General features: G+C 35.3%; 1 protein-coding gene across 1 annotated transcript in view; it reads left to right on the top strand.

The window, feature by feature from the left end:
- The first annotated feature begins 274 nt into the window (after positions 1–274).
- Positions 275–14,039, top strand: part of nmnat2 (nicotinamide nucleotide adenylyltransferase 2) — a 14,133-nt gene continuing 368 nt past the window's right edge. Inside the window, exons 1-11 of the mRNA XM_056478122.1 lie at positions 275–481; positions 4,436–4,524; positions 6,730–6,797; positions 6,937–7,015; positions 7,093–7,210; positions 7,307–7,387; positions 9,398–9,442; positions 9,826–9,902; positions 10,370–10,471; positions 10,591–10,658; positions 13,708–14,039. The exon at positions 13,708–14,039 is cut by the window's right edge and continues 368 nt beyond it. Of these exons, the coding sequence (XP_056334097.1) occupies positions 397–481; positions 4,436–4,524; positions 6,730–6,797; positions 6,937–7,015; positions 7,093–7,210; positions 7,307–7,387; positions 9,398–9,442; positions 9,826–9,902; positions 10,370–10,471; positions 10,591–10,658; positions 13,708–13,810 (915 nt within the window). The 5' untranslated portion in view covers positions 275–396 and the 3' untranslated portion in view covers positions 13,811–14,039. The remainder of the gene's footprint in view (positions 482–4,435; positions 4,525–6,729; positions 6,798–6,936; positions 7,016–7,092; positions 7,211–7,306; positions 7,388–9,397; positions 9,443–9,825; positions 9,903–10,369; positions 10,472–10,590; positions 10,659–13,707) is intronic.

Genomic DNA, 14,039 nt, shown 5'->3' with positions numbered 1-14,039 from the left:
ACTATTTTTTGTCCAAAGCGCAATCACTATTCAATATCCAAATGTAAAAAATGGATAAAAGAGCTACAAATAGGCTAACAATTACAAACGATTGTATAAAATATATGTTCTTATTTATCCTATCTGTTCTATTCTAAATCTAAACGTTCTCATAAAATTCATGTTTTCCAAAGTACTAAGATAATCAAACTCGTTAAGAAAACAAGAAGACTCGTTCAGATGAATCAGAATCGGAGCTCTTAGATTCTCGGCTCTCCGCGCATGTTCGTCAGAGCAGAGTGACGCTCGCGCTGCCGCAGCCTCATGAACCTCGCCTCTCGCTGCGGTCTCACAACAAAACAAAAGGCCCGAAAACCCGCGACTTATGTTAAAAAACGATAGTTCGCAGCAACCACAATGACGGAGAACAACAAAACGCATGTCATCTTGCTGTCTTGTGGAAGTTTCAACCCCATCACGAAGGGACACATTCATATGTTCGGTAAGTGCTCCGCCTGCGCTGGAGGGAGTGGGTGCGCGAGTGGATTTTTAATTCAGCCTTTTGTCGTATGTGTCGCTATGTGAAGGGAGTCCAAGTGACCCTTCTGATTTTTAGTTATTTTGATCGAATAGATGTTTTATTTCTGTGATGAACTTGTATTATCGGTCGCTGTCCAGGGGGAAGGTGCTGAAATGGGCGACGGCCCATGATGATGGTGCTGCGCAGCCGCGGCTTTAGCTACATATATGTCTAGATTCATTCATAATTTTTGAGGACGCAAGCAATAAAGAGTTGTGATTAATGGTATTTCAACAAGTGTAATTAATCTTTACTTGTGCGAAGGTTACTTGGCATATCAACGCGGCTATTGGAAGACAAATAACCTGCTATATACAGGTTGTTATTTGTAAAATACATGAACATGTAATAATACGAATACCTAGAACTAGGATGTTGACCTGTTAAAGTGATAGTTCAGCCAAAAATGAATGTTCTGTCATCATTTATTAACCTGTTGTTATAAAACAAGATGATATTTTGAAGAAAGCTGAAAAACATCTTCATTTGTAGGAAAAACAAAACAAATACTATTAAATACTACTATAAATTAAATGGTAGCAGGTTTCCAACATGTTTCAGAATATCTTCTTTTGTGTTTAACAGAAGACATAAACTCATTAAGGTTTTAAGCAAGTAAAGGGTGATTAAGAGTGTGTATGGATGTTTCCCAGTGATGGGTTGCAGCTGGAAGGGCATCCGCTGCGTAAAACATGCTGTATAAATTGGAGGTTCATTCCGATGTATGAATGAAAGGGTGATTAAATGTTGACAGAATTTTCATTTTTGAGTGAGATATCCCTTTAAAAACTTTATAGCCTCCTAGACCACGCGAACACGGGGAGAACATGCAAACTCCACACAGAAACGCCAACTGACCCAGCCGAGGCTCAAACCAGCGACCTTCTTGCTGTGAGGCACTACCTACAGAAACTACCTACCTACACTGCATCACCCACAATTTAATATAAAAGTTTCATGTTAATATATTTTATTTGCTTTCAAATCTGAATCATTCTGTTCTGATAAACCACTCTTTGTGTTTATTATCCATGATAAATACAGTGTGCTGCTTCATATAGTTGAGAATTACCAAAAATCAAAAGTATAGCATTGAAAAAAATCCTCTTTTAAAAGTACTTTGAAAGAAAGATGTATTTTAAATTAAAATAATATTTCAAAATAATACAGCTTTATTGAATTTTGGTAACAAAGCAAACAACCTTGGTGAGCAGCAAATACTTCTTTTATTGTTCAACTTTAACTGTTTTTAATTCAGCATTTCAGCTCGCATAAAGACAGAAGGTCATTCATGTCCAACACAGTTTAAAACCAATACACAAAGCATAACCTTGTGTTTAAAAGAAAAAGTACATCAAAATAAACTTTTAAGTCCAATGTTTTCCTCTTAGGTTTTGTTTGTGGGACTTTGGGATTACTAAGTATTGAGTTTAAAGGTAATTTTAAAAATGGCGAATTTAATAACAGCACATTACAACACAGTTTTTACTAAAAAAAAAGACATGTGGTATAGGTGAACTGGGTAGGCTAAATTGTCCATAGTGTATGAGCGTGATTGAGTGTGTATGGGTGTTTCCCAGTGATCGGTTGCCACTGGAAGGGCATCGGCTGCATAAAACATATGCTGGATAAGTTGGCGGTTCATTCCGCTGTGGCGACCCCAGATTAATAAAGGGACTCAGCCAAAAAGAAAATGAATGAATGAATAAGTCAGGTACTCAGATGTAAAACATGAATAAATACAATACATTTTTACTTTTTTCTGTGTTTTCACTCTAGTGACACACTTCTGTCAGTTCATTCATTCATTTTCTTTTCGGCTTAGTCCCTTTATTGATCTGAGGTCGCCACAGCGGAATGAACCGCCAACTTATCCAGCATATGTTTTATACAGTGGATGCCCTTCCAGCTGCAACCCATATCTGGAAATTCTGTCAGTTGTTTATTCTAATAAAACTTCAATAAAATTTTTAAAAAAAATCAATAATTAGCTTAAACTGTAAAGTCAACATTGGGATCAACTTAAATCAGTTTTATAATGAAAAATATGATACACGTTCTCTTATTCATTTTCCTTTGGCTTAGTCCCTTATTTATCAGGGGTCGCCACAGCAGAATGAACCACCAACTATTCCAGCATACATTTTAAACAGCAGATGCCCAGATGCCCTTCCAGCCACAACCCAATACTGGGAAAACCCCACTCTCACAGTCACACACATACTCATATAACATGGCCAATTTTGTTTACGTAAATTAACCTATAGCGCATTTGTTTGGACTGTGGGGGAAACCAGAGAACCCAGGGGAAACCAGAGAACCCAGAGGAAAAACCCAGGGAGAACATGCAAACTATTATTAGAAATGTTGATTTAGTTTAGTTTTCTTCTGGAGAAAGTCTTATTTATTTTAGTTTGGCCGGAATAAAAAAATATATTTAAAAAAAAAACATTATTTTTAGAAATTATTATAGAAATTATATATATATATTTTATTGGCTACATCAAACCAGTAAAGTCTAATGACTTGCCTAATAAAACAAACTTGCCTAATTAACCTAGTTAAGCCTTTAAATTGCATTTAATCTGAATACTAGTATCTTCAAAAAATAACAAGAGAAAAGTTCTGTACTGTCATCATGGCAAAAACAAAAGAAATTAGTTATTAGTTAGTTGAAATTAGTTTTCTTAACTTATTCATTCATTTTACTTTGGCTTAATTCCTTATTTATCAGGAGTCGTCATAGCGGAATGAACCGCCAACTATCCATATGTTTTACGCAGCGGATGCCCTTCCAGCTGCAACCCAGTACTGGAAAACACCCATACATTCTCACATTAACACACTCATACTCTACAGTTTATTTAGTTAATCCAATTCACCTATAGCGCATGTCTTTGGACTGTGGGGGAAACTGGAGCACTCGTTGGAAACCCATGCAAACACAGGGAGAACATGCAAACTCCACACAGAAATGCCAGCTAGGATGAAAAAAAAAATCTCACCGTTAAAGAGCACTTGGGAAATTTAAAAATTGGAGAGCTAATAATTTTGCCTTCAGCTATACCATCATACTGTTTCTAACTGATACTTAACAAAAAATGCAAGTGGGAAAAGAAGAAATACTCAAAATGAGAGCTTTTCTTCCATTAGCTTGTCCATCTCTACATTTCAGCTCGCCAATAAACAAACCAGTGGGAAAAAAAGCCTTAGGAGCTTTGTACTTTCCCTAATTCAGTTACTGCAGCTGTATTTCTAAGAGCCTCAGCAACATGAGGAGAACCATCACCACAGTTTGATCAATACACTTCCGCTGTTTTCCCCTCGAAGCAAAACACATGTGTGTGTCCGTGACCTAATTTTTAAGCCTTCTTCTCCTGCTGCATGCCTTTGCATATATTTCGAGGTACAAAAATAAGAACGGGTTTATAGCTCATTCAGGGCTCATGCGGGCTATTCTGAACCACTTAGACATCTGAAACCAATAAAAACACTTAGCATTAAATAAGATACCCTAGAATGTATTTCATGTATATTTGGCTTCTATAGGCTGTTTTTTTTTTCACATTAGCACTTACACTTTATGATTTCTTCTTTTTTTTCGCACTAGAGAGATTTGTTTAGCTCTTTCTACATGTCTGCTTCATAGTCCCCAGCATGAAATTTTGTTTCTGAAACTCACTTCTGTCAATATTTTTGAAGGGGCTGGGGGTGTGAGGTTATATCAGACAGCTTTGTACTGTGTGAGAGAAATCATATAATAGTCATCAGAGTTAAAACAGAGGTGCTTACCTGCTTTCACTTTCTTACTGTCATCCAGGCTACCTTTATAAGTGTGTTACAGAAGATAATAAAGTAATCCTGTTTGCTTTGCAGAAAAGGCCAGAGAGTATCTGCACAAGACTGGACGATTCATTGTGATTGGAGGAATCGTCTCTCCTGTACATGATTCCTATGGCAAACCGGTAAGTCTGAGATGAAGAAGTCTGAATTTGGTGTAGTTTATTTCAGTAGTAGGAGAAATAATGCATCGTATACCACAGATAATCACTTCAGTGTTGATATTCAAGTTCACCCAAAAATTTTAATTCGGTCATCAATTATTCAACCTCTACTGTGTCCAAATCTGTTTTTGTTTCTGTTGAACATAAAAAAAAGATATTTTAAAGAATGTTGGAATCCGGTACCCTTTGACTTCCTTAGAATATTTTTTTTCTTACTATCGATTACAGTGGCTACCGTTTTCCACATTTAAAAAAAAAAATTATGGGCTCTATTTAGGTGCAAAGTCTAGGCACAAAGTCTAAAGTGCATGACACGAAAGCATTTAGGGCGTGTCCGAATCCACTTTTGCTATTTTAAGGTCGGAAAAATACACTTTGTACATGGTCTAACAGTGTTGTGCTTATTCTCTTAATGAGTTATGGGTGTGTTTTGAGCATAAGGTGCATTGAACCAATCAGAGTCTCATCTCACATTCCCTATAAAAGTCAGTTGCGTCACGCCATGGTGCATTTGCTATTTACATGGCAGACTTTGTTAGTGAAAAAACTGAACACTTTGTAAAAATATTTGCATATTGCTGTACATTCTGTGTGTATTAAGCAATGTGTAGGCTTTTAAGGCGCACAACTAATATGCTCTGCGCTGGACTTTAGAACTGCTTTTTAGCTGGCCAACAATGCACCTTAACACACCTCCTTTTCTAGACCAGCACACCCAAAGAGTCCACAAAGTCCACAAAGCAGCGCAAATAGAATTGCTATTTAAACAACGTGTCGCAAAGTGGGAAAAGTAGGGTTGCGCAGGTCTGAAAATAGTAAAAAATGTGCCAAACATGCCTCATTGCGCCAGGTGTATGATAGGGCCCAATGTCTTTTGTGTTCAACAAAATATAGAAACCACATATAAAATATAGATGAATACATATTTGAAACTACATGAGATTAAGTAAATGCAGTGTACTTTTTCTTTTAGAGTGTACTATCATTTAATGAAAATTGCAGTTCATTTAAGAAATATATTGAAAGATTGAGTAATATTTGTAGAATTTGCTTAACTTCGAATGTATTTACTTAAATGTATTTGTGTTGCTGTGTTTTTGAACAAATCATTTGAGAGAATGATTCAGTGACTCATGCTTTCCTAAATAAATCAGCAGTTTTGAATACATTTGGCTTAGTAAATAATTCTATGAGTCGATCATGACTCATAAGTTAGTCACAGACACTATTTACTGGTGCATGTGTGGAAGCTACAGAAAGAGTCAGTAAAACCCCCTAATAACTCCCACTGTTATATTAAATGCAGTTCATTTAATTGCATTTAAACTAAACATTTCTCAATCATTTGCTGCTCCCTGTTATTTAGTTCAAGATGGAAGGTTTGTTGGTAAATAGGGTATTTCTGTGATCTATAGGTCACAGAATCCATGTGGATTAATTTTTTAGTCCCCATACAAATACGGATAGAATTTTATTGAACTCTATTTTGCCCAGGATGATTTGCTGAATCACCATGGTACATGGGTCAAATTAGCAAAATTATAATTAACCAAAACAATTTTATTGTTAATATATATATATATGAAGAAAATAACAAAAATCTGTGTCTGTACAGATGATGTTAATTGTGTTTGTTCGATGTGCAAAAAGCACTTATATGGCAAAGTTTGAGTGTGTTTTATGCAAATTACTAACTTACAAATTACTTATGTAAATTACCAACTACAATTTTATATTAATGAGCCAATGCTGTGCTCAAAAATAAATCTTCAGTTACTCAAGATTTCTTTTAATGAATCAAATACCTCTTGTTATACCAAATACCTCTTATAACATTGTTATAAGAATTCTGTTACCATAGTGAATTAAAAACTACTTTGGCCTAGATTTCTTCTCTCTTGGCAACAAAATATGAATAATAAATGCTTTAGAAAGCAAGATTCAGTGATTCCGACATCAGTTCTTTGTGTTGAGAGTCCAAACACGTGTGAAAGAAACTGTTTTAAACCCTGATTATAGCCTAACAAGAATAAATGTTTGAGTAATAGCTTTTCTAATATTAAATCTAAACATGTTGTTTTGTAGTTCACATATTCTCTACATTGCTAGGTTTATGCCTATAAGACTCACTTTTCCTTGTTTTGGATTATATTTCTGCATTTATAGGGCCTTGTCCCAAGCAGACATCGTCTCACCATGTGCCAGCTGGCAGTTCAGTCTTCTGATTGGATCAGGTAACTGTCAATCATTCATAAAGAGGTGCCTCATAAGAATTGAAAGGTGCACTTACATATCCTTGAATTCAACAGAAGATGGATGGGCTTTTATGTGAAATGGACATTCAGAACTTTAATGATTAATGGTCTTTTCCAGAGTGGATCCTTGGGAGTGCTACCAGGACACTTGGCAGACCACCTGCAGCGTTTTGGAGCATCACCGAGACCTAATGAAGGTTAGTCCTAAATTTGGTCAGAAGGCTGTTATTCTTTTTTTTTTTTTAAAGTAATTAATCGATCCATTCCTCCACAGAGAGTGACAGGATGCATTCTGTCTAATGTAAACACACCCTCCACAACCCCTGTGATTGGTCAACCCCAAAACGAGACATCTGCAATTTACCAAAACACAGTTAACAAGTCTGTGGCCAGTAAGTGACCTTTTCATGCTTAGATGGTTATGTTTGGAGTTTTGGAAAAGAGGATATCCGTAATTATTAACTCATCTTGTGTCTTTTATTCTAAAGTTAAATTTTGGGGAAAGATGAGCGAGAGCTTGGGTAAAATTTGCTGTGTTCGGCCACCCATGGATCGTTTCACCTTTGTCGGTAAGTTGGTATATTCATATAAATGAACACATTTTATATATATATATATATATATATATATATATATAATATATATATATATAGATATATTATATATATATATATACACACACACACACACACACACACATCAATAAACATGAACACACAGACATCACCTATATGCAATAAAACTGCAGGTTAACTATGTCTGTATATAATAACTTATATTTGATTGTAACTTTAACTTAATTTGATAGTAATGCAATAATGTTCACTTTTTTAAAGCTGTTTTGAAACAATGATTATTGTAAAAAACGCTATTACATATTTGTAACAGAAGTTTTTATTTTCTAATGTCTAATGGCTAAATTTATGAAATGATGTAAAGATAAATAAATATTTATATGTGGATTTATGTTTTTAAAAATAGACCCTAAATGGAAAAATGATTTGGGAATTACATTATGATAAACAAAAATTAATGAATCAACATTTTTTATATTTAAGTTTTATTGCATTACTTTTAATAGTCATGTTAAATAACAAATATATTGAATTAAATTCCCCAACTATTTAGTCATTTAAAGGAATGGTTCAGCCCAACAGTGAAAAATGGCTCACATGTTCTCATTCTCAAGCAGTTCCCAACATTCTTCAAAGTATCTTCTTTTCTGCTCAACAGAAGAAAGAACAAATGTTGGACAATTTGTCACCTTGGAATTATAAGGTTCTATCTGCGTTCTAAATGATTTTGAGATTTTACACTTCAAAGTCTTCCATTCCATATAGCCAACAATATGTGTGTGACAGTTTTCTTTCATACATTCACATGACAGAGACACTAAATGTACTCTAAATGTTAATTATCAAAATTCTCTTAAATTTGCAAATCAGGGTAAACAAAAAAAAAAAACTGGGCAAATCTAGATAGAAGCTTCTGAATCTAAAAGGTCATTTACCGCTTGGAGTTATAAGTTTCTATTTGACAAATCATTAACTGAAGCATTACTTTTCAACAAATACTTTATATTAACTAATAGTTTAATTTAAGAAAATATGGTGTTGTAACATATGTTGATGTTTGAGAAAGTTACATTTTTTGCTTTCTATAACATTTATTTAATGTTTTAGGATGAACATTTTTTTCTTGTTCAAATCAAGCATACAAGACTGCTAAATATTTTGCAGATCTAATCTAATTAATATGGTAATATTTATTGAATTATATGCTTTATATGAATTATTAAATTATATTTATTGAATTATATGCCCCATTAAATTAAATTATATAATATTTAAATTTAGATGAATATAAGATTTAAAGAAAACAGACAATGAGCAAATGAGTTTAATTAACACTGAAAGATGTTTAACTCACTATATATATTTACATAAATAAAAAAAAATTCTGTTTCTTTTCCAACAATGTAAATGAAACATTTCATCTCAATGTCAAAAAATGCTTCTAAATCATCACATTTACACACATCTTGTAATGCGTGCATTTGAAATGCTGATTGGCTCACAGAAAGAACCTTATAGAGTCAAGCTAGAGTTCGACTTTGTAGATAAAACCTTTTTGTTTTTTAAATAAAAAGTAAACTTAAAATGTAAACAACTTACAAAACATCACATAATGTAAATAAGTTGCCATTCAATAAGAATATGTGAATAACTCAATTTTGACAAAAATGTCATATAGAACTTTATAATTCTAAGGTGACGAATTGTAGAGTCCATTTTTGGGTGAACCGTCCCTTTAAGATTAATGTCATTATTTCATCCCACAATTTCAGTTTGTATCGATATGAAAATGTGGGAGAACAAAGTGTGTAACACAGCGATATACTGAGGCCTTGTGGCTGGGTTCATGTAGAAATCACATAATTCTGTATAATTATTTTGAATTATTCATAGGCTTCACACAGGATGTGAATAAATTTTACATGACTGTGATGACTTCCAATGAATCAATGTCTCAATCTCTGTGACCTCTCAAGCCTTTCTTTCTTTTTTTTTCTCGAACAGATGAAAATGCCAATCTTGGTACTGCAATGCGCTACGAGGAAATCGGTGAGACGATGCGATTTTCCCTGCTTTGGTTTTTGGTTTTCAAATCAGTCCTTGCTTGTCACTTTGAGTCACCGTCAGGAAAATACAGAGTTTGCCCAAGGAGAGAGAAAAAGTCACTGTGTATTTCTCTTCCGAAAATATAAATAACATCAAACAAGACAAGGGCAGACAAACAGCTGTCAGAGAAATAAACAAAACAGGAAACTTTCTATAATAAAAGTCTCTGAATGTAAAGCATACTGCCTCATTCTTCTTCCTCGTGGGGAAAATGTGGCTTGTTTCTTTTCATCTGATCAAAGTTGTTGTGTTTACCCCCACAGCGAAGGAAAACCAGCTCATTACTGTGTGTGTGTGTGTGTGTGTGTGTTTTATGGTTTGTTCAGAGTTGCGTATCCTGCTCCTCTGTGGCAGTGATCTCCTGGAGTCTTTCTGCATCCCCGGCTTGTGGAACGAAAGTGATGTAAGATATCATTCATTCTGTATTTCACTGTCGTTTGTGCTCTCACAAGTGTTTAGATATTTTTTTTAAATATTTGAGCCCTGGTGGCAAAATGAGTCAGAATGCTGTAATTCTGCTGTATTCATTAGGGTGAACTATCCTTTATGCTGATGATACACAGGCCAATATTTGGGCAGTGTTGCCTGGCTATTTTTCTATTATGAAAGGGCAACAGTATTGTACCTGTAGCCCATTGCTCTAATTAGTTACCCTGTGTCTCACCTGGTTACCCATTTATTAAGTTGCCCAGCAACATTGGTCAAAAAATTTGCCCTGTGTAGCATTTAAGTTTCTCATGCGATACTTCCAAATGTGCATTAAGACTGAGTGATGGAAACCCAGATATAGTGTTGCGTTAAAGTCAGCACGAAATGAAAGTTAATATTGTCATTTTTTTCCCATATTCTGATGTACATCCAATTGTCCAGATGGAGGTGATTGTTGGGGATTTCGGGATAGTAGTGGTTCCTCGAGATGGAGCAGATACAGAACGAATAATGAACCATTCCTCTGTGCTCAGAAAGCATAAGGTATTTGCATCAAATATATTATCAATGACAGAAGACTTTTTGTGACTGTTTTACCACAGTCAGCACATTGGGATCAGGGGAAATTTGTTGTATTAATAACTTTGGTTTTCCTTTCACAGGATAATATAATTGTGGTAAAAGATGAAATCGACCACCCAATGTCAATCGTCAGTTCCACCAAGAGCAGGTTTGTGTTCACCTCTCTATTCTTTACCATAATGTATGGTATGTACCTAAACTAAAACCACTTATGATATTGACTTAAACTTCACTGAAAACCTGTGGTAAATTTTAAATGTAAAAAATAATGACCCCATTAAGGTTGAGTAAAATCTAAATGTACACTGTTTATTTGATTTACTTTAGATAACAATTAATTCAAACAAGTTAATCCACTGTCTGTTTTTGGTAATCTTCAAAGTCTGACCATCTGTTCCTGCATTTGGAGTGGCGGTCATTCTCTGTTGACGTCAGTTTAACGGCTTCAGACACAATATTCATAACTACGCTCCACTTACCATTAGTTTGCTACAAGGGAATGATGTGCAAAACAAAGCCACGCCCCCTACGGTTGAAAGTACATCAACACACTGAAACAAAAGTCTCAGCAACGTGTGGTTCACACAGACTTATGTAAGATTTTTAGTCATTTTGAAGTTATCCCCATGTCATTCTACAAATACTGTATGTGTCCTCGTAAATCCCCAAAACACAGGGCATGCCCTCATACACTAACCTATCCAATTCATCCCCATGTCATTATACAAAGTTGTGTCCTCGTAAATCACCAAAAAACAGGCTTGTCCTCAGTCACCATCTCAACATTGTAATTTCAATGTTATCCTCATGTCATTATACAATTATTTGTCCTCGTAAATCACCAAAACACAGGGCGTGTCCTCATACACCAACTTATCCAATTCATCCACATGTCATTATACAAATGTGTGTCCTTGTAAATCACCAAAACAGCAGACATGTCCTCATACACCACCTCAACTTTGAAATTTCTAGATTATTCCTATGTCATTATACAAATATGTGTCCTCGTAAATCACCAAAACACCAGGCATGTCCTCATACAGCAACTCAATGTTGTAATATCCAATTCATCCCATGTGATGCTGCGGTCACACTAAAGTTTGAGCATGTAAAATGGCGCTAATGTCATATGGCGCTGCAAAAAGGGGGCGGGATTAAACAAGATAATTAGTCATTTTAAAAAGCAAGCGATTGGTCCATATTTAAAATTTTTGTACAGAGAGGTCATGTTTTGATCTTCGATTAGAGAGTTCATCAAGCTTTGCAATGCAACGAACTGCAAAACTTGTCGCATGGGCTTGCGTTTCTGGTCTGCCGCATTCGTGTAAATCCAGCACACGCACAGACACACACTAGCGCAGAAGAATTGAGAATGTAAAAACAACACCTCAAAATTTGTTAAACTTCATGATTGTGGGTGGAGCTGAAGAAGCACTTTGATCTCTGATTGGTGGAACGTTCTATACAGCATCATAAGCAATGCTGTTTTTCTGAACTTAATGCCAAAAGACAATTTTAAAAGCATATTCAAGTAGTATTGAAAGGTCTATCAATTTGTGTTTAATTTCCGAATGGAAAACTAATCTTATTACTTCCATAACCTGATTGTTGCGTCGTATAGAAGCTACAGTATAAAGGCATAGTCGGCCCAAAAGTCCAAATTCTGTCATGATTTACTCCAAAATTTACTCCAAACATGTTTGAGTTTGGGCATCACGATAGTGCAGTAGGTAGCATGATCACCTCACAGCAAGAAGGTCGCTGGTTCAAGCCCAGGCTGGGTCAGTTGGCATTTCTGTGTGGAGTTTGCATGTTCTCCTCGTGTTGGCGTGAATTTCCTCCGAGTGCTCCAGTTTCCCCACAGTCCAAAGACAGTATATGTGTGTGTATGGGTGTTTCCTAGTACTGGGTTTGCAGCTGGAAGGGCATCCACTGTGTAAATCATATGCTGGATAAGTTGGTGGTTCATTCCATTGTGGTGACCCCCAACGAATAAAGGGACTAAGCTGAAAAGAAAATGAATGAATGTTTGAGTTTCTTTGAATTCTGTTGGAAAACAGCAGCCATTGCCTTCCTTAGTAGTTTTGTTTCAACTATGGATGTCAGTGGCTGCTGATGACTTTTGACTTTTCATAACATCTTTGATTAAATGATGACTTTTTTATTTTTGGGTGGAGTATCCCTTTATTTTCACTGCTGTAGGACATAACAGTCAAGTTCCGGAAGCAACAAAAAAAATAAATAAATAAAGGAATTCATAAACATTTATAACCCCTTGAGACCGAGTCAATTGTGAGGAAATGTTCATATTTAGGTGAACTATCCCTTTAACTTGTTTATTTTTAAAGGCAAGATTACACTCTTTCTCAGGGGTTTATTTAGCAATTTGGTGGCCCTAAGCAACTCCAGCTATGGGGTCCAAGTCCTGAAATGCATCCTTTTTACTTTTATTTATTTTGCTGTTTTTTAAATATCACTCAATCTTCTTTTCTATGTTTTATCTTAATGCAAGCGCTACATTTTAAATGATTAGTTTTTTTTTCAACTATAATATAATAATAAATATAATTACAACTTAATATAATGTATAATACAAAGTGAATTTACAACTAAAAATAATAATTTTTTAATATAAATTTGGCTGCCGGACTGCTCCGTGACTGGAGGTGGTGGAAATTTTATTTTATAATATTATTATTACATAACATTATTATAATAATATTATATTTAGTGTGTATTAAATAATAATTATGTAAAAAAAGTTTGACTCCCATTATACAAAATATGATAGGAAACAATGTTATATATAGTTTATAGGTATAATTTATACTTCTAGGTGTTTATTGGGGGGCTCCAGATTTCCTGGAGCTCTACGTGGCCGCTGACTTGGCTTATTGGTTAAATCCGCCCCTGCTCTTTCTAAAGTCTTTAGTTTTTCAAGTCAAGTCAAGACTAAATGTCGTGTCTCACAAGAACAAGGTGCTACATAAATTAATCATAAATACAAAAACAACACTGGACATAAGAGCTATTTATGCATAACCAACATATACTATAAGATACTTAACTATACACATAAGACAGGCTACACGAGTATTTTTACATGAGAATGAACAATGTTGTGCAGGATATTGTGCAAAAGAGGTATTAAAGGTGAACATTGTTCAAATCGCTCTTGTCTTTCCTCTAATCAGACTGGCTCTTCAACACGGTGACGGTCATGTGGTGGATTACCTGAGCCAGCCCGTCATCGACTACATCCTGCAAAGTCAGCTCTACATCAACGCTTCAGGATAGGGTGGTGAAATCCACTTCCGAACCGTCCGTCCTTCCGTCATCCCTGTCTGTCTGTCTGTCAGTCTCCCAGTGTGTAATCTAGAGTATAATCCTCTTGTGCAAGCACTGCTTTTCCATGTAGAGGAGCATTAACCTGTCCTGGTGTCTCATTGGGATGTACAGCACTGTGCCTGAAGGATCTGCTCCACCAAACAGCTTTAAAAGGACTGGGTGGAAGAGGAAACTCGCT

This window comes from Danio aesculapii, chromosome 2 (assembly GCF_903798145.1).
Source record: "Danio aesculapii chromosome 2, fDanAes4.1, whole genome shotgun sequence".
Classification (NCBI taxonomy): Eukaryota; Metazoa; Chordata; class Actinopteri; order Cypriniformes; family Danionidae; genus Danio; species Danio aesculapii.
This window is presented reverse-complemented; position numbering and strand designations above follow the sequence as displayed.